The 25,538-nt window shown below is 36.7% G+C and overlaps 1 protein-coding gene across 1 annotated transcript in view; it reads left to right on the top strand.

The window, feature by feature from the left end:
- LOC136856965 (uncharacterized) overlaps nucleotides 1-25,538 on the top strand; it is a 197,083-nt gene that overhangs the window by 151,794 nt on the left and 19,751 nt on the right. Inside the window, exons 12-13 of the mRNA XM_068231088.1 lie at nucleotides 12,753-12,831; nucleotides 24,296-24,452. Of these exons, the coding sequence (XP_068087189.1) occupies nucleotides 12,753-12,831; nucleotides 24,296-24,404 (188 nt within the window). The 3' untranslated portion in view covers nucleotides 24,405-24,452. The remainder of the gene's footprint in view (nucleotides 1-12,752; nucleotides 12,832-24,295; nucleotides 24,453-25,538) is intronic.

The raw sequence follows: 25,538 nt of genomic DNA, 5'->3' as shown, positions 1-25,538 counted from the left end.
TAGAACAGTTTAAAACAGAGTTTTTCTGTAATGTACTTTTTGGTCATTTTCTATTACTTTACCTTTCCTTTCAAGATTTATATTCAAATGGTTGGCTGTTGATCTGTGAACAGAAGTGTTAATAATGGGAAAGTGCAATTTTAGAACTGGTTAGCTGCTTAAAAATGACAGGAATGGTCATTTGTTGTCAACATGGGCATCAAGACACAGTGGAACTGAAGTATTTTGCAGACAGAGAGAGAGACAGAGAGAGAGAGAGATATGCACTGGGACCATATTGTCAATTATACACAAACTCTTCAGGTAAAATTCTCTTTGCAGTCATTAATTCAAACTTATGGTGATGATAATGGTATGGCCTCAGCAACTGTGGGCAAGCATTTTAATTTGATGCTGTCTGGCTGCTTGCTCATCAAGTTTTGATGTTCTCTTTTACTCTGGACTTACTAGATGCCACAGTAAACTAAATCTCTCTTGGGTGGCATCTATGGATAAGTTTTAAAATGAATTTTGTTGCGCAAACACCAGATGTGTCATCAGAAATCTTTTACGTGCCGACATCATACAGCGTGGAGTGTCGAAGAGACTTTTTTTCCGCCCTTCAAAAATCTGACTACCTCTGCTGGGTTTGAACCTGTTATCTTGGGATCTGGAGGCCGACACACTACCACTGATCCACAAAGGGAACTACAAACTTATGATTGTCTCAGATTGACCCCAAGTCCACTAAACTTTTCAATGAAGAATGAACGAGCTCTCACGGATTAGTTGATATCGGCACCTGTCCCGTTTACTATACGCGCACTTTTCCTTGAGTCCCGAGCTCCCTAGTGCTGAATCGGTAGACCTCAGTTATCTTCGACATCCATATCGGCAACCTTTGAAACACAAACTATGAATCGCTTATTCATCGCTGTGCGACATCTGGCGTACACTTTGCAAACTAGTACTGTTGTTGTTTACACAGCAAAGCCAAACTATATAATTCATGCTAGTAACAAGATTCGCATTGAGAAATGTTATATAATGTTAAATAATGTATGTGTGACACAATTGTTCATGTAAGATAATAAATGTTTAGAAAATTCATATCGATCGCTCATATTATCGATTCAATTCAGATTTCATTTCCATCCAGTTGGCAGTATAACCGGAACTGGCAGCACTCCCTCCTTGCTCCTCACCCCGTAAAAATCGGGCTCAAGAAAAAGTGCGCATATTATACATCGTTTATGATGCGTATCTAAAAGACTTATGGAGAATATGTATCTGAATTAGCTGTTGTGTTGGGTGACTAATCAGGCTGGAGGAATATGAAAGGCTCAAGTTACCCTTAAAAGAAATTCTCGAAACATTCTCCTTCTAGGCGGCTTACATTTTATCCCACTGCTGAGAGATTGCTTGAACTGTGGGAAGGGTAAATTATTCTTTCTTAAATTCTTATCATCAGTAAAGAATAGGACTGTGTTACAGTCTACTTCATACGAAAAAAAAAAGACCAAACTTTTAGGTTGTTCAACAATCAAAGCACAATTGTACTTCACTGTATCTTCTGCAGAACTTTTTACGCACTTCATCGAAATATTCCAATGAGATGAACCTGTAATTTGTATCCTGTACCCTCAAGTACAAGATCTGTTAGGGAAAACTTGCTCAACATGTTTGCAAGTAACTTTAGTAACTTTGATCTAAATGTGTTACTTGATTCATAAAATATGTTGCCCCTGAAAGATATTATTGCTTCACAGAAAATAAAAAATGAACTTTCACATTGTGTGGGATAAAATGTTTGGTTTTCATGAACAGTGCTAAAGAGCTTTGTTTTCAGATCCAAATATATGATTGAAAAAGCAATGAAAGATTGTGATTTGATTAAAGCACCCTGTGGGTGGGGGCAGTAGAATAACACCCACGGTATTCCCTGCCTGTCGTAAGAGGCGACTAAAAGGGGCCCCACGGGCTCTGAACTTTGGAGTGTGGGTTGGCGACCACAGGGCCCTTAGCTGAGTCCTGGTATTGCTTCCACTTACTTGTGCCGGGCTCCTCACTTTCATCTATCCTATCTGACCTCTCTTGGTCAACTCTTGTTATTTTCCGACCCCCCCCCTTTTTTTTTTTTTTTGCTATATGCTTTACGTCGCGCCGACACAGATAGGTCTTATGGCGACGATGGGATAGGAAAGGCCTAGGAATTGGAAGGAAGCGGCCGTGGCCTTAATTAAGGTACAGCCCCGGCATTTGCCTGGTGTGAAAATGGGAAACCACGGAAAACCATCTTCAGGGCTGCCGACAGTGGGGCTTGAACCCACTATCTCCCGATTACTGGATACTGGCCGCACTTAAGCGACTGCAGCTATCGAGCTCGGTTTTCTGACCCCTACGCTATTAGGTTTGCGAGGGCTAGGGAGTCTTTCATTTTCACGCCCTTCATGGCCCTTGTCTTCCTATGGCCGATATCTTCATTTTTCGAAGTGTTGGATCCCTTCCATTTTTTTCCACTCCACAAATTGATCATTCATCAATCCATGTTTCATTAATCATCCTTCCAGATCACATCTGGAATGGTAAACCCTGACTACGGTCAGAAACATTGATCATTGATCAGATAATCAGCCAAATATGATTAGTCTTCTCACAAATAAATCCACCGGTTTGGACATACAAAATCAGCAGGTCCAAACAAAGACACCACTCGAATACGGTGGGGTGTCACTTAGAAGATCAAGGCAAGTCGGAGCGCCTGGAAGCCCAACAGATGACATGCAGACACATCCGGTTAAGAAAAGACTGAAATTCAATAAACCAGGACAATTTTAATTTTTTGCAACATTAAATAATATCAATTCAATTATGAAAGTTGGTAAGTTTAAACATTTAACAGATGTATTGGACCAGCATAAGATAGTAATAACAGCTCTTCAAGAATTGCGCAATACAGATCAGGACCCATTTACAAAGGTCCTCCAGGGAAAAGAGTGATGAAGAATGTTCCTCAATTTGGAGTAGGATTCTTGGTCCATAACAGCATATTAGATTCAATTGAAGCTTTTTCTTTGACCTCTCCAAGAATGGCACTCCTAACAGTTAAAGTAGAGAATAAAACATACTCATTGATAAATGTCCATGCCCCAACGAATGACAAAAATACCAAAGAAAAGGAAGAAACAGAAAAATTTTGGGAAGAATTGGACCAGTTGATTTCAGGTATCTCTGATACACACATTAAAATTTTACTTGGTGACTTTAATGCTAAAATAGGAAAAGAAAAACGATTTTGTACAGTAGTGGGTAAATGGCCAGCGCATAAATTTACAAATAAAAATGGTCAAAGATTAATTGATCTTTGTATAGATTATGGATTAATTTTGGAATCTACAAGGTTTAAAAGAAGACCACACAAACTAATGACTTGTAAATGCCCTAATACTAAATTGGGGGAGTTCCAGATTGACCATGTGGCCATGGACAAGAATTATCACAAAGAAATTTATAATGTGAAAGTACTCCGTGGGGTAGACATAGATTCAGATCACTATATTTCCAAGATTAAAATAAAATTAACGCCAAAAAAGAAAAACAAAATATCCAAATCCAATAGGAGGAAGAAGTATGACCCTAGTTATTTAATTAATAATAAACTGTATTTTGAAAGGTCTAAAACTCCTCTAAGCGACAATTTAGGTACGGTAATTGAAGAATTAAAAACCATAGCTGAAGAAATTGCTCCTGTTAAAAAACGAAAGAAACATGCTTGGTGGAATGTGGAGTGTGACACAGCGATTCAAAACAGGCGCAAAGCATGGTTGAATGATCAACAAAAGAGAACAGAAAAGTCCTGTGAAGAACTAAATAATGCTAGAAATCAAACAGCCAAGGGTTAAGAGAAATTATCACAAAGAATCATTAAACGCCATAGATGAAGCATTCATACAACATAAGACGAGGGATTTTTATAAAATGTTTCGACAATACCAATCAAACTATACTCCACCAACACTTATGATGAAAAATACAAATGGAAAACTGGCACATAGTAACCAAGAGAAATCAGAAATTTTAGCTCAATACTTTCAAGAATTACTTAATAGCGAAGAACCAACACAATACCTAGAGTATGACCTTCATTCAAAAAATAAAACACCAATAGAAAAGGTTATACCACCAGATTACAATGAAGTGTTGAAAGCCATCGATTCACTTAAAAATTACAAAGCTTCAGGGGAGAATGAACTAACTGCAGAAATATGGAAGAATGCTAATACACAAACCATTCAGAATTTACATAAATACCTCATAGACATTTGGAATACTGAAAAAATGCCCGAAGAGTGGAATATGGCGATAATACACCCTTTACATAAAAAGGGTGATAGATCAGATACCAACAATTATCGGGGGATATCATTGCTGGATATCACTTACAATTTTTTTTTCAAAATTATTGTACATGAGAATTCAAGAACAACTTGACTGTGAACTTGGAGAATACCAAGGAGGCTTTCGTCCAGGGAGAAGTTGTCCAGATCAAATTATCAGTTTAAAGTGGATTATGAAGCATCATAGGGTTAGAAACAAAAAGTTAGTTATCACTTTTGTTGATTTTAAAAAGGCGTATGATAGTATCCATCATGAGTCATTATTGAATATCCTAAAAGAATTTGGTTTACATCCAAAACTTATTCGCCTTATTGGAATTACCCTTAAGAACACTAAATCTAAAGTCAGATTTAGAAATGAACTCTCAAAGCCATTTGACATTAATACTGGACTTCGGCAGGGAGATGGACTCTTGTTTAATTGTGTGTTGGAAAAAATCGTGCGGGAATGGAATAAGATGTGTCAACCTAACATCAAGATTGGCAGAAAAATAAGACTCAATTGTTTAGCATTCGCTGATGATCTTGCACTACTTGCTAATGATATGGAAGAAGCTAAATTACAAATAGAAGAACTTGATAACATAGCAAGAAAAGTTGGATTGCAAATTTCATATGAAAAAACAGAAATAATGCCAACCTTCCCTGTTACAGTACGAACCATTACCTTAGCCAGTACCAAACAAATTAAAATTGTGAATAAGTTTAAATATCTTGGTGAAATTATAACTTGGAACACCAATGAAAAATCATCAATAGAAAGCAGAACATTTAAGTTAAAAAAAGCACAACAAATTACATGGCCAACATACAAGAAAAAATCTCTTTCAATAAATGCTAAACTTCAACATTACTGTTCAGTCATTAAACCTGAAGCGACTTATGCTTGTGAAACACTATTTAAATTGAACACCAAAGCAACAACTGATACACTGCAAAAGGTTGACAGAAGGATACTCAGAACAATCATTAATAAAAAACATCAGGTGGATGGACAATGGAGATTATTGCCTAATGCAGTGGTTTATAGGGAAAGTGAATCTATAATAGATACAATGAGAAAAAGAAGAATTGCCTTTTTCTGTCATCTTTCTAGATTAAATGATAATAGGATAATAAAACAACTATTTAATTACTTTTGGAAAAGTAAAACAAAAAATAATTGGTTTAAAGAAGTTCAGAATGATTTAGAAGAGCTGAATATTACAATAAAGCAAATTGAAAATAGAGAAGAAAAAAAGGATTCTCAAGAACAAACAAATAAAATTGTCATTAAAAACTGTACAACACAAACAATATGTCATATCTGATGAAGAAAGGGCAGCCAGGTCAGCCAGAATGAAGAGGTTTTGGGAAAGGAAGAAGATGATGCAAGCTAAATCTTCAGTTAATTCTTTCTTAACGTAAATGTATTTGGGTTTGATTTAAGTGCTCCAATGTGGGCGTAAACTATGTAAATAAATAAATAAATAAATAAATAATAATAAAGCACTGAGACATTTAAACCCCTTTCCTGTGAAAAACTGACAAAGCTATCGAAATATAGTTTCAGTTGCCAGAGAACTACCGATCCATGTAAAAAAGGTGTGCTTGTTAACGAATGGAAGATGATGTAGATAGAGACGGGGACCAGCTTTCGAAGGAAGAATTGGTAGTTGTTGGGACAAACCTTTAAAGAAAACTAATGTAGCAGGTCAAAAACAGTGTAAGGAATTGTCAGTTTTGAGGCTGGATTGTCTCTATCACATGGGAATAATAATTGTATATCCCTGTTTTACTGTCTTCTTTCAGTAATGTAACAAAATGTTTTTTGACATGATAAAATTGACTCTAATACCAAATCAAAAGTGAAGTTTAGGGGTGAAACATCAGAGTGATTTGAAATTAAAACTGGACTACAGCAGGGAGATGGGCTCTCACCACTATTATTTAATTGTGCTCAAGAAATGGTGATGAGGGAATGGTTTAGGAAATGTCCCCCCAAAATAAAGATTGGCCAAAAAATCTAAGCAAATTGCCTGGGTTTCGCTGATGATTTAGCATTACTAGCAGTGGACATAAAAGAAGCAAAAACCCAGATATCGGAACTTCAAAACATTGCAAATAAAATTGGCCTCAAAAAATCATTTGAAAGAACAGAAATTATGCCCCAAAAATCAACACAACTAAAAGAAGTTACCATAAATGGTAATAAAATCAAAATAGTAACTCAGTTTAAATATCTTGGAGAAGTAATAACACCTAACCTAAATGAAAAATCTCAGTCCAAACAAGAACAAATAGATTAGCTAAAGCATAAAAATTAACATGGGATATGTACAAAAAGAAATGTCTATCAATAAATGCAAAAATAAAACACTACAGCACAGTTATAAAACCGGAAGCGTCATATGCAGCAGAAACACTTTTTCACCTGAATAAAGAATCAAAGACCGACAGACTTGAGAAAGTTGAAAGGAGGATTGGAAGAACCTGCATCAACAAAAAATACCAGAAAGATGGACAGTGGCAGATAATACCTAACAAAGTCTACAGATACTATGCGTAAGAGGAGACTGGGATTCTTTGGACATATCATGAAGATGCAGGATTCGAAACTTCTGAAACTGAAATCGGGAGAAAGAATGTTTTGTTCCGTCATAGAAATTCAGTAACTTTCCTACGACAGATAAATACATTTTGAACATTTCTGACAAAAGTGCTGCATGGTAAAATCCATGTTATATCTATGTGAACAATCGCTGTACAACAGAACTAGTCTGCAGTAGCCTCTAATAGTGCATTGCAACAAACACAGGTAGATATGGCATTACTAGACCTCCCATCAGTATGCAATTTCATAAAAGGACAGGCTAGAATGAGTTCATATAGATTGGTACAATCAGAGTGCTGGAATGCACAAAGACCCAATCTAAGACACTGTAAAATTAAGAGTAATAACAGAGAAAGGGTTTTTTTTGCTTTACGTTGCACCGACACAGATAGGTCTTATGGCGACGATGGGACAGGGAAGGGCTAGGAGTGGGAAGGAAGCGGCCGTGGCCTTAATTAAGGTACAGCCCCAGCATTTGCCTGGTGTGAAAATGGGAAACCACGGAAAACCATCTTCAGGGCTGCCGACAGAGGAAGTTCTACACATGCCTTCTGATCATATGATACCAAAGTACAACTTTGAAAAACCTTTTGAGACCCAGAAAAAAAAAAAAAAAGAAAAAAAAAGAAGACTGGGATATCAACAAATGGAATACTGGAAAAGAAGATATAGTGTAGTGGACTGATGGCTCAAAAGACTGGGGTGGCACAGGGGGAGGGATCAACGGGGGAAGACCTGAGAGATCAATCCAGATAAGCCGGGGCACACACATTACAGTCTTTCAAGCTGAAATGATAGCTATCACAACATGTCTTGAAGAAAATCTGAAAATGAACTATAGGAATAAGAACATTTTCATTTTTACAGACAGCCAAGCGGCCATTAAGGCACTAGAGGCAGTCGAATAATATCCAGAATTGTCTGGTATTACCACTCACTTCTCCTGAAGCTCTCAAAGTACAACATTGTCAAAATAATATGGGTACCAGGGCATGCAGGTATAGAAGGAAATGAAAAGGCAGATAAACTGGCCAGGAAAGGGGCAGAAACACATTTTGTAGGCCCAGAACCTGTATGCGGGGTTTCCTATGGACAAGCGTGACACTGCATAGGAAAATGGGTACAAAAGTAGCAAATGGAGAACTGGAAAAATACTCCAGGATGCAGGCTTGCAAAGGAACTGATAAAAGGACCAAACAAGAAGCATACTAAAGAATTGTTGAAACTCAGCAGAGAAAATATAAGATGGGTAGTAGGACTGTTGACAGGACACTGCCATCTGAAAAAAACACCTACATAGAATTGGAGTAATAAGAGACAATATATGTAGGAAATGCAATGAAGCAGAGGAATCAGCTGAACACATACTTTTCGAATGTGAGGCACTGGGTAGAATCAGACTCTCCACTCTAGGACTACCAGGTAAAGAGAGACAAAAAGTCCAAGAAGACCCAATAAGAACAACCTGCAGCTTTGTGAAGGGAGCAGATATATCTAGGTGGGAATGAAGGAAAAACATGGTAGCAAAAGATCTTGGAGGTCGACGCTAATTAGGAACTAATATTTAGAGGCCCCAAGAAGAAAAGAATAAGAAGAATAAGATGATTTATCGATAGGACCAATAATAATATAAATATTTGAGAGTTAAATTTTACAAAAGTAATTTTAATATAAGGAATTAATGAATTCGAAACCTTAATCGGACCAACTAGTCATAACGGAAGAAATTATTAGCATTATATCATGAATGAAATCAAGGCGCCTTAGAATGAGCATATTAGGGTTGTAGTTTAAGCATATAAATATAGTGTATACACTGCGCTATGTTGCCCCTCAGAAAGATATTTGACCCCAAGGAAGAACATATCCTATAAACTTTTCAAAATGTCAAAACCGGTACCTTCATAATAATAAAAATGTATGTATTGAAAAGGTGGAATTCCTTATATTATAATTACTTTTGTGATACTCGGTTCAATACGGAACAGCTATGAAGTAAACTTTAGTGAAATTTTAGGCCTTCCCTTAAACTACCGTTTCGCTCAGGATAGCCTAGATTCTAGTGGCTCATTTCCCAACTTTACATACTGAGTTTTATTAAATTATTTTCAGCCTGTTTTCTCGTGATGCGTGTACATACATACATACATAAATTGCAGAAAGGTAAAAAGTGCATTTCCTTGTTTTGGGGACATGACCAGAAATACCATTCTTTTCAAATTCTGAGCAATTTACAGACAAAACTCTTTATATAGATAGGCACATAAAGGGAATGAGTGATGAAAGAATGCCAAAAAAAGTTATGGAAATGCAAACACAAGGATGGGAAGGCTGTGGATGACCACGATTGAGATGGAAGGACACAATCTAATGCAGTGTTATAGAAAGAAACTGGGGCACGGTGTTAGGGGAGGAGTGGTGGAAAGACCGAAGAGAGTGGAGAGGAACCATTTTTTCCCCCTACCCTGCTACTGCTGGATGAAGGGAAATAATAATGATGATGATGATGATGATGATGATGATGATGATGATGATGAGATATAAATTCACAAACAGGCACAATATAAACATTTCACATTAATCGCAAGCATAAGACAAAGCTTGACTTATTACAATGTGCGAAATGTGAGTAGCACTGTTACTCGCTACTGAGTGCTCCGCTCACCAAACGTGCACTGCATGCCTAATAATGGATTCAGGGTCTTGGTTTTTAAAGATAATGTAAATAACTGACACCTCCCCTTTCTAACAATCTGTCTGAAAGGTATATGGAGTTTCAAAAGTGAAGATGATGTAACATTCCAACAACAATCAAAATACTACGGAGATGAGCGCCGTGCTCACCATGTGAGTAACCGTGGGTTAATTAGAGAGTGTGTTTTGACAACATGATGAACAATAGGTTACAAGGAACACGTTATGGACATATCAATGATTAACATTTCTGTCAAGCATTCATTGTTTATGACGAAACAAAATTTTAGTGAAGTGTGAATTTTTAAGGAATTTTAAATATTACATTTGTGTGTCTGTGTGTGTGTGTGTGTGTGTGTGTGTGTGTGTGTGTGTGTGTGTGTGTGTGTGTGTGTGTGTGCGCGCGCGCGCGCGCGCTACTTATAAGTTTTTTAAGTTTGTGTATGTTAGCTGAAGATGGTCCTAAACTGATGGTATAGAACCTTTTCTTAGTCTCCCAGTTTTGCCTGCAGGTGAATGATCTTTGAAATGATTTGAAGAAGCAGAATTATTGTTTGGAATAAAGTTATCATGAGAAATAATTTTGAACCACTCATTATATTTGTCCTTGTCTGCAGAAAATTCATGAAATGATAGTGCCCCTGTGCTTTTTTTTTTAAGTACAAGCAGGCACACAACAATATCGCATTAGAAGATTTGTAAACACAGTTAAAAAACAAGTCACTTCACTACACAATAAAAACAAACAAATTAGTGCATAACTATCAACTCTCAATAACAGACATTCTTTTATGAACCTACTAGCAGTTACCCGCAGCTTCGTTCTGAGAAATGTAATCATTCCTCGGTACTGTACTCAGACATTATCTGAAAATCCCTAAAGAATAAACGCTCACTGAAAAATTTAGTTTCATTTACCCCCAGAAACTCTTTGTAAATCACGTTTGTAATGTTGCATTTTGGGGCTAAAATGACCTTGCGACATAGAACTGTACATCTGAGAAGCAGTCTTCTCTCAAGTCGAAAACAAACAAAAAACATAATTTTCTCTATTTTTAAAAGAGATTCCAAATACCTATTTCCACATCTGTAACATCTTCAGTTTCTGACACATAAGTATCCTCATAAATAGAATTCAACCCCTTTATCTCTCCTTCCCCCATCCTCACCCCACCTAAGTGGATTTTCGAAAACAAAATAAAAATACATGTTCCGTTATTTTTAAAGATGATTCCAAGTACCAATTTTCATGTAACATGTTACATTTTTGACGTATATTGTAAATATACCGGTACTCATTTTAAAAATTCACCTGCTTTTCACCCCTTAAGTGGATTTTCCAAAAACAAAAAAGTACTTGTTTTTTTTATTTTTAAAGGAGATGCCAAAAAAAAATTTCACATCTGTAACATCTTCAGTTTTTGCGATATAGGTATCCTCATAAAAGGAATTAAACTTCTTCACTTCTTGCCACCCCTTTCCCCCTTAAGTGGACTTTCCGAAAACAATAAATACGCATTTCTTTATTTTTTATGGAGATTCAAAATACCAACTTTCACGTCTGTAACATCTTCAGTTTCTGACATGTAAGTATTCTCATAAACAGAATTCAACTCCTTTACTTATTCCCCCCCCCCCCCCCCCCCTACAGTCGATTTTCCGAAAACAAAGAAATACGTGTTTCTTTATTTTTAAAGGAGATTCAAAATACCAATTTTCACTTCTGTAACATGTTACGTTTATGAGATGTTCTGCAGATATTCTCATTTTAAAAATTCACCCCCTTTTTCAATTCCCTTTAAGTGGATTTCCCAAAAATAAATTATTTGTGTTTCTTTACTTTTACAGAAGATTCCAAATACCAATTTTCATGTCTGTAACAATTTACGTTTCTGAAATAATTACATTGTAGATATCTATTTTTTTTAAATTCATCCCCTTTGTCACTCCTTTTCACCCCCCATTAATTGAATTTTCCTAAAACAAAAAAATATGTGTTTGTTTATTTTTAAAGGAGATTCTAAGTGCCAGTTTTTACGTCTGTAAACTTTTTTGATATATATAGATAAGCTCATTGAAACAACTCACCGCACCCTCCTCCTTTTTCACTCCCTTAGCGACGGAACATCTTCCCTTAGTGGGAACCTACACTCTAATATAAATGTATCCCCAGAATTTCAATGCGTTCTGTCCAGTAGTCTTGGCTCGGCGATGTTGAATCAGTCAGTCTGTCAAGACATGTTATTTTACATATATGAAAGTTTAGATTATTTTTACATCTATAGTTTTGTCATAGTTCATCACAGGGACCTGAACATTGTGGATCGAGACTAATATTGGTCTTTTTCGATAAACTGGAACCCTTGATTTAACGTTGCCATGGTCATGGTGGGTTACTTCTTCACTCGATTCTTAGAGCTGGGGTACCGAGATGCCAATATCTCAAACAGTTGATTTTAGGGCCTTAAAATGTGGTTTTTGGGTCCCATTGGGACATACCGAGGTTTGTTCTTCACATCGCGAGGCTTCAAATTAGCTCTGTCTCGTCCTTGTATGACAAATTCGATACTTCGCCTATATTAGCCTATTGTGATGTGCCAAAGGGCCTAAATCTAGGGAATGGTGAGGACTTAAAATATCAAACCACTTCCATAACCATCTCAGGGGCAATAAGAACAAAGTGTGAAATTTTCTGTGAAATTGGTGTTGTAGTTTTTGAGTCTATAGAATACGAAGAAACAAACATTCATTTTTATATATAAGATTAGCAACACTAGCAACAGGTTGACAATACATCTGAAAATGGAAATACAATAAGTGCGGTACCCAGCATTCTGTCATTGCCATGGGCTGCCAGTGCCCCAGCAGCATTGTGGAGAAATTACAGATTTATGCTAGGCTTTACAAGCAATTATCGAGGACAGTAAAGGAGCTAGCTAGAGTGGCTGATCAAGTCGGCTGTGGCTCTAGGGTGTAAATTCAGAAACTCTCATCCTCTACAATTTCAGAATGTTTATGACATTTATATATAGCATAATTGTTTTGTAATTACTGATATATTTGCAACATTTTATTTGTATTTTTTTCAGGTACCAACATCCATGTTATTGATACGTGGCCTCTGTTTGCTGATGAGAGAGACTATGTCAATGACATATTCTTTGAAAAGTAAGAAATACAAGTTATTCTTTAAGGAACTTTGAGAAAGAGCTTCAGATTTTGCAAATTCATGGTAATGCTAGACTAGCTTAGAATTAGAAACTTTTAATTGAAAGTCCTAAAATAAATTGAAGAGTAAGTTTCATTTTATTATAAAATATTGTGGAATTTTCTGAGTTTCATGTAATGCCGGTAGGCAAATAAATTTATCGGTGTAGTCCGCCGATAGATATTGCGCTGTGACATCTTAAATTCAGTCCCACCCCACCCCAGGCTTGCCTTAAATTCAGTTATCGAAACTTTTTAACTCACAAGTCACTCCCATTGTCTTAATTCTAATAACATTCGACTTTGTGGCTAAATGGGTAGCAAGCTAGTCTTTACAAAGGTAAAGGTAAAGGAGGATACACTTAATTTTACCTGTTTAAAGTGAAAACCGTCAGTATGGAATGATTCTAAAATCTTGTAATAAAAAACTAGTCTTTGATCCAAGGGGTGCCAGGTTCAATTCCCAGTCATCAGATTTTTTAACCTTCATTGGTTAAGGCCTTTGGCTTTGTCCCATCTTCCACATTAGAATTAATAGGTAGGGCCCTATCCTCAAAGATGCATAGGTTGCCTCACATACAGGTGTCAGTTCGAAAGACCATACACGGAGGGTCTCTGGAGGCCATGCACCATTATTATTATTATTATTATTATTATTATTATTGTTATTGTTATTGTTATTGTTATTGTTATTGTTATTGTTATTGTTGTTGTTATAACTAGGCAACTTACTGGATATCCACACCTTTGTATCTCGTGCACAAATCCAGCAAAAAGGCTATTAATTTTGTTAAATTTTTGTGTCTTTGATTCTCTGATTGTTCCTCTGTATGCGCAGACATTCTTAAACTTTTCTTCTTTTTCTTTCCACCAGTGTTTCACCCAGAAACACCAAACCTGATCACATACCGTACTGAACATTATTAATATATTTTGCCTTTCTTATAAATCTGACTTCTCTTCCTGTTTCTCTTCCTATAATGCAAAGATATCACCAAGTCCAAGTGTCACCTGTATCAAATGCTTCGGTGGTTTTTCAAATGTGCAAAATTATTTTGCAGATGCGAATATCTGTGTTGATTTTGTCACATTGTAACTGCAGTCCTAACCTCACTTTCAGTACTCCAACCTTTTCCCAAGGACGTTTGAACCAAGATTACTATGCAACTGTGATTCCTTCCCAGAACCAATCTAGTCCTTCTCAGGCACCTACTACACCTGCTGTTTCTCAAATTTTTTCTAATTTACCTCACCTGTTAACTGCTGTATTTAAGGGTGTATCAAAGTTCACCGCTAATTCAATTGATGAAATCATTTCCTTTGTATGTTTCTTGGTAGAATTTAACAGGGTATTATAACCCCTCTCTCCTTTATTTAACTAAAGTGCTGTAAATACACTTCCCTTTCCATACAATCCACCATGACTGGAATAGTGACCAAAACTGAATGCATTAACACAACACCATAATCCAGTCCAAGCAACAACAGATCACAAGCCACAAGTTGAAAGAATCCATCAAATTTGGAGAAATTTCAGCTTATTCATGACCTTGAGATCAGCTGTGATGTACATGGCGACTCCACACAAGCCAGTACAGTTGGAGATTGATACAAATAGATCTTCTCAAAAATGAATTTTAAAATGTTGGGCTGTGCATGTAAGATGACTACAGTTTATATTTGCACGTTTGAACATAAAAGTAATCTTTTATTCAGACCAAGAGTGTAAATGAGACTGGCAGTTCCTCTTTAAACAGCATTATAGCTGTTAGATTTTTCAGTTTGTCAAAACTAATTCACTATAAAATAAAAATGAATTATATTATTAACCCATTCACATCATTTGATAAACTGTGATCATGCACAGTGTTTTGGCGCATGAATCAAATTACGAGCTCAGCTTGCAATGATGCAATATTACTATTAACGAAGATTGGAGGGTCCACCTATTCAATACCGGAAATTATATGTTGTTATTATTAATTTAATCATTATATATTAGGGACTAGTTTCAACCCTTCCACTGGGTCATCATCAGCCTCAATGTGTAACCGCGCTTTCCAGCGTGTACATAAATAAAAATAATCATAGAAATAGTAAATAACAATAATATAGAAATAATATAATACATAATAATATGAATAATGAGGTAGAAATATGACGCAGTGGCGGAGAATTCATATAAACCAAATACAGGGAACACTTACAGGCCTAAAAATGACAACTAAGACAGGATGAGGAACGTGCTGGGAAGCCCTTATCGAGGTCCATGGAAACGTATGACGTTATGGGGGAGAAAAGACTTATAAGAAACACCCTCTAGCTCAACTATATTAGAAATGTCAAGAAAGTTTTACATAATACAGTTCCACGACACGGAAACAAGACATACTTAAGTAACTTAACAAAAAAGTTGATTTAACAATGAAGGTGATACTACATTAAAGGTATAGTTTAAAGCGAAAGTATTTAATGGATGAAAGAATAGAAAGCACTGCAATTGGAACCTAGGGTAAACTCGGACTCATCAAATTAAACTTTTAAGATGGCATTAAGCGAAGAAATAATGAAACACCAAAGGAATTAAACTAAATGAAACGAAACTGGAAAACATTGAGAATAATATTGCAAAAACACTGAAATAACACTTACTTCGGAAAAGCAGGAGTTCCCGAGGGCAGCAGCCCTCGAGCGCGAACGCTCGCTTCGGCGGTCGGATTGAAAAGACGCCGAGCTCACGCATCATTTTTCGAAGCCGGCCACAAGGCCGGAAATGGCCCGATTACAATTAGCCAATAAGATCAAACTTACCCTAGATTCCTGGACCTAGATTCCTGAATACTGAATACCTACTTAATAAACTGTTGTTCAACAATCCCACTGTTACACAGAAATACAGACAGCATTGTTAACAAACAGTTCCTTACAGTGTGTATTTTGAAAGTTTATATTGCAAAGGGAATCTAATATACAAAGATAAGCGACACACTGCATCATTGCGAGCTGAGCTCATTCATACACCGAAACACTGCTCGCGACCACTGCGAATGGATTAAAGATGTTGTGCTCAAGCAGAAGTTGCATTTGCTTTGGAAGACTATTGTTATACTTCGGTGCTATTGGGTCTGCAGTTCCTTTCTATTGGGTCTGCAGTTCCTTTGGCATCTACTGAGGCTACTGTTGAATGATCAGTATGAATACAAGACATCATAGTGCATCAAACAGGTTGGGTGTCCTGGTGAATATTGTTTATGAATGAAATGAATCTCGCTGTTCTGTTCATTCAGAAATCTTGGTTGTCCGTAATGCAGTACAACCCCCATGGTGAATTTCAAATAATGCTGAATAGCTGTAGTGATTGAAAATATGAATATTCTACTGCGACCTACTTATTGCCCAGAATTGCCCCCTTCTTATATAAAAAAAGGAAACCAGTTCAGCAGTTCGGTCATGTTATAACAAATGCAGATAATTTTTGTATAGGCATGAAATGTTTGGTTGGCTGTGTGAGAAATTTGGGTCATAGCTTGCTTCCTGTGCCCAAGGTTGTAGAATGGCATCACATAAGTCAGTTGCTTAACTCTTTCCCTGTCAAGCTAAAATGTGTAATACTGTACTGCTAAAACTGCCAAGCTCAACTAAGGCAAAATGTAAGGCTTTACTGAAAATGTTATCATTTCAGTTTTAAAGCTATGTAAATTACTTTCTATGTTTCTCGTGATATATCCATATTTATGCCTTGTGATTTGCTTTGTAACTTATGTCTCACATGTTCAAAACAAATTAATGAATTATTCATTTCCAGTTTCTGTAATTAATTTTGCAAATATGAATTGGTATTTGGCATAGTAATAATTACTTCACACAAATATTAATGTCATTGTTAGAATCACTAAAATATGTTGTCTTTTAGTGTTAAAAATTCTGAATTTCTTTGTGCTCATGCACTTACTGAAATCCAGCATCAACCTATCATGATGTGTCATGTTGCATGCTGCTGTTAAGGCTGGTGATAAAAATATATTTTTACCTAATGCATGGATTTTCACGAAACTGTGTGGGAATGTTGCCTACATAAAAATAGAGATATCACAAACATTTCTTTCATTGTACAATTAATAGCTTTTCCAAATAATTTTTTTGAATTTTTAATTCCACTTATCATCAAATTCAATTAACATGTTAATGTAAATCCATAATAAGGTAGATAACACTTCTTTTAAAAGCACTATGTCTCGATTTTTCTGTACGTAATTTATATGAGGTGATATATCGTACCAAAGTTTGTGTAATTTTTACGTTCTAAAATTTTGGACTTAAAAATCCCTACTACTTGAAAAAATTTTGCAATCAAAAATTCCTTATGCAGGTTTCTTAATATACGTGTGATACACATTGTCCCGTTATTACTAGACAGCAGCCGGAGAACACTGAGACACCTCAGGGGTGCTCAGTTTGAAAATAGGACGCCCAAGTAAAATAACCAAGGATGTGGCATGCATAGGAAAATGAACTTAAATTGTCATCCTTCAGAACTATGATAGTGGAAATGATCGCTAATAAAATTTAAAATGCAGCTCTTGACGTACAAACAAAATAATGAAATGGGGTGGTACATGATTTTTCGCCCTATCTTGCCCTAACAAATCACAATTACATATTAATTTCGATAATTTTGTTCAGGTAAACAGATTTCATTTAATTCACTGAAAGCTCTGGGTTGAGATGAATCCACTCTGAAATATTAGAAAGAAGAAAATAAATTTAAATTTTGTACGATAATCACATTAAGTTTTCAATTATCTACCCAAAGTTTACGTCTTTTTTACCATTACATAAAAACTTAATAAAAACTTTAAAACTTAATCGACTCAACGAAATAATGATCTGTTCAGTTACCAGTCACTTACTGGATTAGCGAAATTAAATAAATAACTAAAGTCTGGAAATATTGTGATAGACATTTTAAATGGTCTGCCTAACACAAAATTTAACTTCTGAAATGCCAGATCACAAATCCTGGATGCGATTATCAAAGAAAGTAACACTGCCCACATGGTATAACATCTGAGAAAATAAGATAAAAGGTGAACTCAAAACTACCATAACCATGATTACAATACTAAGTCACACTAATATTTACAAAATATTTTACAATATCTACACATTTGGCTACACGGAAGATGATCATAGCGTCAGAATATCGTGGAATAATTCTAGGATAGTTGAGTGTACCTTAAGGTTTCTAATATTCAAGCAGATGACCTGGATGAAAGTCCTCGAACATTCGGGAAAGGTCTCGAATTCGGGCAAAGTCTCAAATATTGTTCCAGAACCACCATGAGTTAATGCGAACATTACAGTTACAAATTACGGAGAACTCGGGATAGAACCTAATTAGACATAATTCATCGAAGACGTAGTCAAACTCAAACATACGTAAATTTATCATCCTAAATCACGCAAATATTCACCATATTACAATACGTAATTATCACTTGTCTCAATAATCATCTTCTATAATCATGGCGTGACTCTATTCTCGAAGAAATACATCAATTATGCACTACAACTTTAATCTCTCTCGAAGACAAAATTATCACATTAATAATAGTGAAATCTATAATAATGACCCGACGATACACTTGTGATCCGCCCCGGGATCTCACAAATTCATTACAATAACATCACGCAACAAGTCCTGCGCGTATATAATTCTCGAAGATCCAATGCATCTACCGGTTCTCGAGTCTCGATTTAACTATCTCTACTCTGCATTTACATACAGGGGTTCTGATTCAAAGTGATGGAATCATTTTTCAAGACTTCAGTTCAAATATCACACACCATTATATTCCAACGGATACCATATACAAGTATAATCCACTTCTGTGCGACGACTGTACATCCAGTAAAATCTAATCTACGTACTTGAATGTTCTAACATCATTCTCCACCAATCGTGGCTATAATAAATTTATAAGATGAAACCATGAGAATTATTACCGCCTGATTCACCGAGCATAATTCACAAATCACGTATACCATTCAATATCACATTATGCCTATCTAACGGAGATAAATATGTGAAGATCATCTATTGGTACTACATTATGGCAAAGTACTACAACTACACAACTGCGACAGACTGCAAGACCATTTACCAATTATAACTACATAACTATCCCACTACAGAACAGATATTATTATACAATTGCGTCGACTTAGCTTTACGATGTCTTCTTGATGCTGGACAGCTGGTCGTCCTCAATAGTACAATCATGTGCCTTCGTCTCAACCCATCGCTGCCTGCTACGGTCTCATAGTTTAGGCTTCCATCTCAGCGCTCACACACACACGGCGTTAGGTAACATCACCATGATGAGATTCGTAACTGTCCTCTTCTTGGATTTCAAGCTGAAACTGGTACAATAAATATTAATAAATTTGGCACACCACCAATTCCTGGAAATATTGTCCAAAGAATATAAACTGTAGGAAGCTCGACTTATCTTGACGTCTGTTGTATTATGTGCGTTGACAAACAGAATATCCCAAATGATATATATTTGTGGGGTATACAACTATGATAAATCAAAGTTCGACTTCTTCAGATCATGCATCAGATATAGCCGTCCGCTATCGATCCAAGTCCTTCGCCTGAATGGCGTGTCAAAGACTCCTCACGTACGGCGATTCACTGACCCAGTAACCTACTTTCACCATCAGATGGTGAGCTGGAGTCCTTGAAGCTTTGCGCACGCGTGATCAGACCGGAAATCTCGTCAAATTCACAACTGTAGTAATTTCCCACATTTGTTTTACTCGTAAGATAATATTCAGAAATGTTATCATTATTATAATTGTTGTTATTGGAATACACATTACCTTTCCAGCACGCTGTTTATTAGTATCACAAGTCATTTACTTAGTTCGCTACAGCCAGTGTTGGTCTACAGGTTTATCGTAGGCTCGCGAGGCGCGCTCTTTCTTTCTTTCTTTCATAAATGGGTTCATTCCTAACCGCCAAGACCAGTATGAAGTCTTATGGCTTAAATCAACTAATTAGAAGAGTACTAAGTCCACAGGTGAAGTCAATGTGAATGCAACTCCAAAATATACCACTCGGTTCATATATTTGAGCCATCCGGCCTATCGAAACTGTCACAATACATACATACATACATACATACATACATTATCATTATAGACTGTTATGCCTTTCAGCGTTCAGTCTGCAAGCCTCTGTGAATTTACAAAACATCGCCACAATCCTCGATTTGCAACTAGTGTTGTGGCCTCATTTAGTTCTGTACCTCTTGTCTTTAAATCGTTAGAAACAGAGTCTAACCATCGTCGTCTTGGTCTACCTGTACTTCTCTTACCCTCCATAACAGAGTCCATTATTCTCCTAGGTAACCTATCTTCCTCCATTTGCCTCACATGACCCACCACCGAAGCCGGTTTATCCGTACAGCTTCATCCATTGAGTTCATTCCTAAATGAGCCTTTATCTCCTCATTCCGAGTACCCTCCTGACATTGTTCCCACCTGTTTGTACCAACAATCATTCTTGCTACTTTCATGTCTGTTACTTCTAACTTATGAATAAGATGTAAAGATAGTTTCGTCTGGGAGCTGACTTCCTTCTTACAGAATACTGCTGATTGCAACTGCGAGCTCACTGCATTAGCTTTACGACACCTTGATTCAATCTCACTTACTATATTACCATCCTGGGAGAACACACAACCTAAATACTTGAAATTATCGACCTGTTCTAGTTTTTTATCACCAATCTGACATTCTTATCTACTGACATCAGTTTAGTCTTCGAGAGGCTAATTTTCATACCATACTCATTGCACCTATTTTCAAGTTCCAAGATATTAGACTGCAGACTTTCGGCACAATCTGCCATTAAGACCAAGTCGTCAGCATAGGCCAAACTGCTTACTACATTTCCACCTAACTGAAAATCTCCCTGCCATTTTATACCTTTCAGCAGATGATCCATGTAAACTACGAACACCAAAGGTGAAAGATTACAGCCTTGTCCAACCCCTGTAAGTACCCTGAACCAAGAACGCATTCTACCATCAATTCTCACTGAAGTCCAATTGTCAACATAAATGCCTTTGACTGATTTTAATAATCTACCTTTAATTCCATAGTCCCCCGTATGGCGAACATCTTTTCCCTCGGTACCCTGTCATATGCTTTCTCTAGATCTACGAAACATAAACACAACTGCCTATTCCTCTCGTAGCATTTTTCAATTACCTGGCGTATACTGAAAATCTGATCCTGACAGCCTCTCTGTGGTCTAAAACCACACTGGTTTTCATCCAAGTTCCTCTCAACGACTGATCGCACCCTCCCTTACAAGATGCCAGTGAATACTTTGCCTGGTATACTAATCAATGAGATACCTCGATAGTTGTTGAAATTGTTCCTGTTCCCTTGCTTATAGATAGGTGCAATTACTGCTTTTGTCCAATCTGAAGGTACCTTACCAACACTCCACGCTAATTTTACTACTCTATGAAGCCATTTCATCCCTGCCATCCCACTATACTTCACCATTTCAGGTCTAATTTCATCTATTCCTGCTGCCCTATGACAATGGAGTTTATTTACTATCCTTTCCACTTCCTCAAGCATAATTTCACCAACATCATTTTCCTCCTCCCCATGAGCTTGGCTGTTCACAGCACCACCAGGATGATTTTCTTTTACATTGAGATGATGTTCAAAATATTCCCTCCACCTCTCCAGTGATTCCCTGGGATCTATTATGAGTTCACCTGAATTACTCAAAACACTGTTCATTTCCTTTTTCCCTCCCTTCCTAAGATTCTTTATTACTGTCCAGAAAGGTTTCCCTGCTGCTTGACCTAGCCTTTCCAGGTTATTACCAAAATCTACCCATGACTTCTTTTTGGATTCAACAACTATTTGTTTCGCTCTGTTTCTTTCATCTATATACCAATCCCGGTCTGCCTCGGCCCTTGTTTGGAGCCATTTCTGATAAGCCTTCTTTTTACGTTTACCGGCTGCTCTCACTTCATCATTCCACCAAGATGTTTGTCTTTTCCCATCTTTACACACAGTTGTTCCTAGGCATTCCCTTCTACTACAGCATCCCTGTATGCCACCCATTCACTTTCTATATCTTGAACCTGCTTACTGTCTACTGTTCGAAACTTCTCACTAATCATATCCATATACTTCTGTCTAATTTCCTCGTCCTGGAGATTTTCTACCCTTATTCGTTTGCAGACAGATTTCACTTTCTCTACCCTAGGCCTAGAGATACTTAGTTCACTACAGATCAGATAGTGGTCTGTATCATCGAAAAATCCATGAAAAACTCGTACATTCCTAACAGATTTCCTGAATTCAAAGTCTGTTAAGATATATTCTATTATGGATCTGGTACCCCTAGCCTCCCATATGTAGCGGTGAATAGCCTTATGCTTGAAGAATGTATTCATAACCGCTAAACCCATACTAGCACAGAAGTCCAGCAAACGCTTCCCATTCCCATTAGCTTCCATATCTTCCCCACATTTACCAATCACCCTTTCGTATCCTTCAGTTCTATTCCCAACTCTCGCATTGAAATCGCCCATTAGCACTATTCTATCCTTGCTGTTGACTCTGACCATGATGTCACTCAATGCTTCATAAAACTTGTCAACTTCATCCTCATCTGCACCCTCACATGGTGAATACACGGACACAATTCTTGTCCTAATTCCTCCCACTGACAAATCTACCCACATCATTCGCTCATTTACGTGCCTAACAGAAACTATGTTGCGTGCAATGGTATTCCTGATAAAGAGCCCTACCCCAGACTCTGCCCTTCCCTTTCTAACACCCGTCAAGTACACTTTATAATCTCCTATCTCTTCCTCATTATCTCCCCTTACCCGAATATCACTTACTCCTAGCACATCCAGATGCATCCTCTTTGCTGACTCAGCCAGTTCTACCTTCTTTCTTCCATAAGCCCCATTAATATTGATAGCTCCCCATTGAATTCCATTTTGTTCGCCAAGTTGTTTCCAAGGAGTCCCACGCCTGTCAAATAGGAGTGGGACTCCATTACTCCCATAGGTCCGAGGCTTGCTCAAAATGTTCTGAACTCGGTAAATTCATGAAGCAGGATGCTACCCTACTTGCACATAGTCCAAGTGAGGATCTCTCCTCTAACAGGTTATGGACCACCGGTGAATTGTATAGTCCTAGCCGCCTGATCACAAGGATGGCCATGACTCGGAATATGTCCGAGATGGCCACTTCCATTCCATAGCAACTGGTATCCCGACTCTCAGGACCACTTCCTAGGCCACTCAGCCGTTGCCCATGGTTCACGAACTAGGACGTGACTACAGTAACCCACAAACCTGAACCATAAGCAATTCAAGACAAGTAAAGATTTTAAAAAACACTCGTCACAATCACGTCCTGTGCAAGCTCTCAGCTTTCCTCCAATTGGAATACTGCACCTCACAGAAGACCAGGTGAAACACTAAAATATCAGCACTAGAAGAATCCTCTAGAACTCAGCTCAGCTGAAACAGCTGGCACAAAACATGTTACATGTGATGTGATTAGTGTTTTTTTTTATCTTTACTTGTCTTGAATTTCATGCTTGCTTCATATATATATTTATTTCTTTCTTGCCTTTACTTTGATTTTGACTGATGATGGTCTCTGGTAAGACCGAAACTATTTTCAACAGATATACGTAACTTTTTTTAAGGTTACAACAAACAGTATTGAATAGGTGGAAACCTTTAGCTTTTGTTTTACACTATATTGCTCTTCAGTATGGGTTGATATGAAATGTATCATCTATGAGAAAAAAGAAACTCAATCTTTTCAATTTCAGTCATTAAAATTCACCAAAATGACCAAAATATTGATTTTTATCTCCAGAGTGTCACCTAAAGGTCAGGAGAAGAAGATTAACTTAAATAATGTGTTTGGGGAAAATTTGCAGCATCTCAAACAATGAAGATGAAGGGATTGAAACAATGCCGGAGAGACATGCAAGTTTCCTTTCAGTTTTAAATCATGCTTTTAGTCAGAGCATATCAAGAGAATGGAGGGTACAGACATCTCGGGATGCAGTTAGATGATGATGATGATGATGATGATGATGGTTATTATTGTTATTATTGTTATTATTATTATTATTATTATTATTATTATTATTATTATTATTATTATTATTATTATTATTATTATTATTATTATTATTAGAGCTTTTGTACCTGAGCATTTCTGTTTATTGTTTATTAGCCATTCATGTTAATGTGTCTTCTATGGTTCATATTCAATATAGAATCTATTTCAAATATCCTTTACAAAGAACTTTCTGTGCCTAAATATGGTAGCTGGTTTGTTATAGGTTCCCTGTGAAGGTACACATTCGTGATGGCTCTGCAATATTATGGAATCGTCGGGGTAAAAGGGCAGTGATGGCTTATCTTGAGAGAGAAATACCCCTATTTCTTTGATGAAAGGTGGAAGTCTAAGATACCTGCGCACATAACATCCTTATCTCGGTAAGACGCTCTCCTTTTCATTCTTAATTTGATTTATGTACTTATTTACTTATATTTTCTATTTACTTATTTAATTCATGCATGTCTTTGACAGAAAAGTATAGGCCAACAGTATCAATGTGCAAATTAATCTAGGAATTTCCAGGAGTAACTGGTCGGTGTGAATATATTTTCTCTCCACTTCACCATATCTTTCCACTGTTCTTCATTAAGGACCATGTTTCAAACTATTGTCAGAAGATTTTAACTTCTCAACTGGTAGCTGACATATGTTTTAATTTATATTTTAGTTAAGAATATGTTTTAATTATACTTTAATAACAAAGTACCTGTAGTTAGTTGGTGAAAAGTTAATCAGTGTTTTTCCAAATACTTTTCCGAACAGAAGCTAAAAAAGAGACATAAAATAAGTTTTTTTTCTTCTTATTGAGAGAAGAGATTTTTAACAATATTTTAGGTAAGAACAAGTTATTAATCACTTTTTAAGCATTCTTCCCCCCCCCCCGTCGCTACCACCTCCCCCAATAGACAAAATTTTTTTAATTTTCTCATTTGAAGTTATCAAGGCTAATACGAGAACATATATTGTGCATACTTTTACCTTATTTACACCTAAGCTTACATGAATGTAGCTGATGATGACTGCAAAGCAGTCGAAACATGTACTATTAATGATTTTATAAAATTGCCAAAGGCAAACAAAGGTATCGATTAGGTGGCTAAATATTTCTTCGATTGTTAGATTGTCATATCAATACGGACATGAAGTGGATAGTTCGTGCTCTATAAGCTTCTCAAAAGGATGTTGTTCAACAGAATTCGCCAAAAGGATTTTGAGAATCTACTTTTTGAACAAGCTGGCTTCTGCCCAAACCGCAACTGCACTGATCAGGTCCTATCACTTACCACCTTCATATAAGCAGTATATCAAATGGAGCAATAACATCAATTGCCTTTATAGACTTAAGTGCTGCATACGATACTGTTTGGAGACATGGACTGCTGTATAAATTACTACAGGTGATCCCATGCCAAAAAACATGCTTAATGAAAGAAATTTTACTGTAGTAATCGGAAAGGAAGTCG

This window comes from Anabrus simplex, chromosome 1, assembly GCF_040414725.1.
Source record: "Anabrus simplex isolate iqAnaSimp1 chromosome 1, ASM4041472v1, whole genome shotgun sequence".
NCBI classification, from domain to species: Eukaryota; Metazoa; Arthropoda; class Insecta; order Orthoptera; family Tettigoniidae; genus Anabrus; species Anabrus simplex.
Note: the sequence above shows the minus strand (reverse complement) of the source record. Positions and strands in the feature narration are given on the sequence as shown.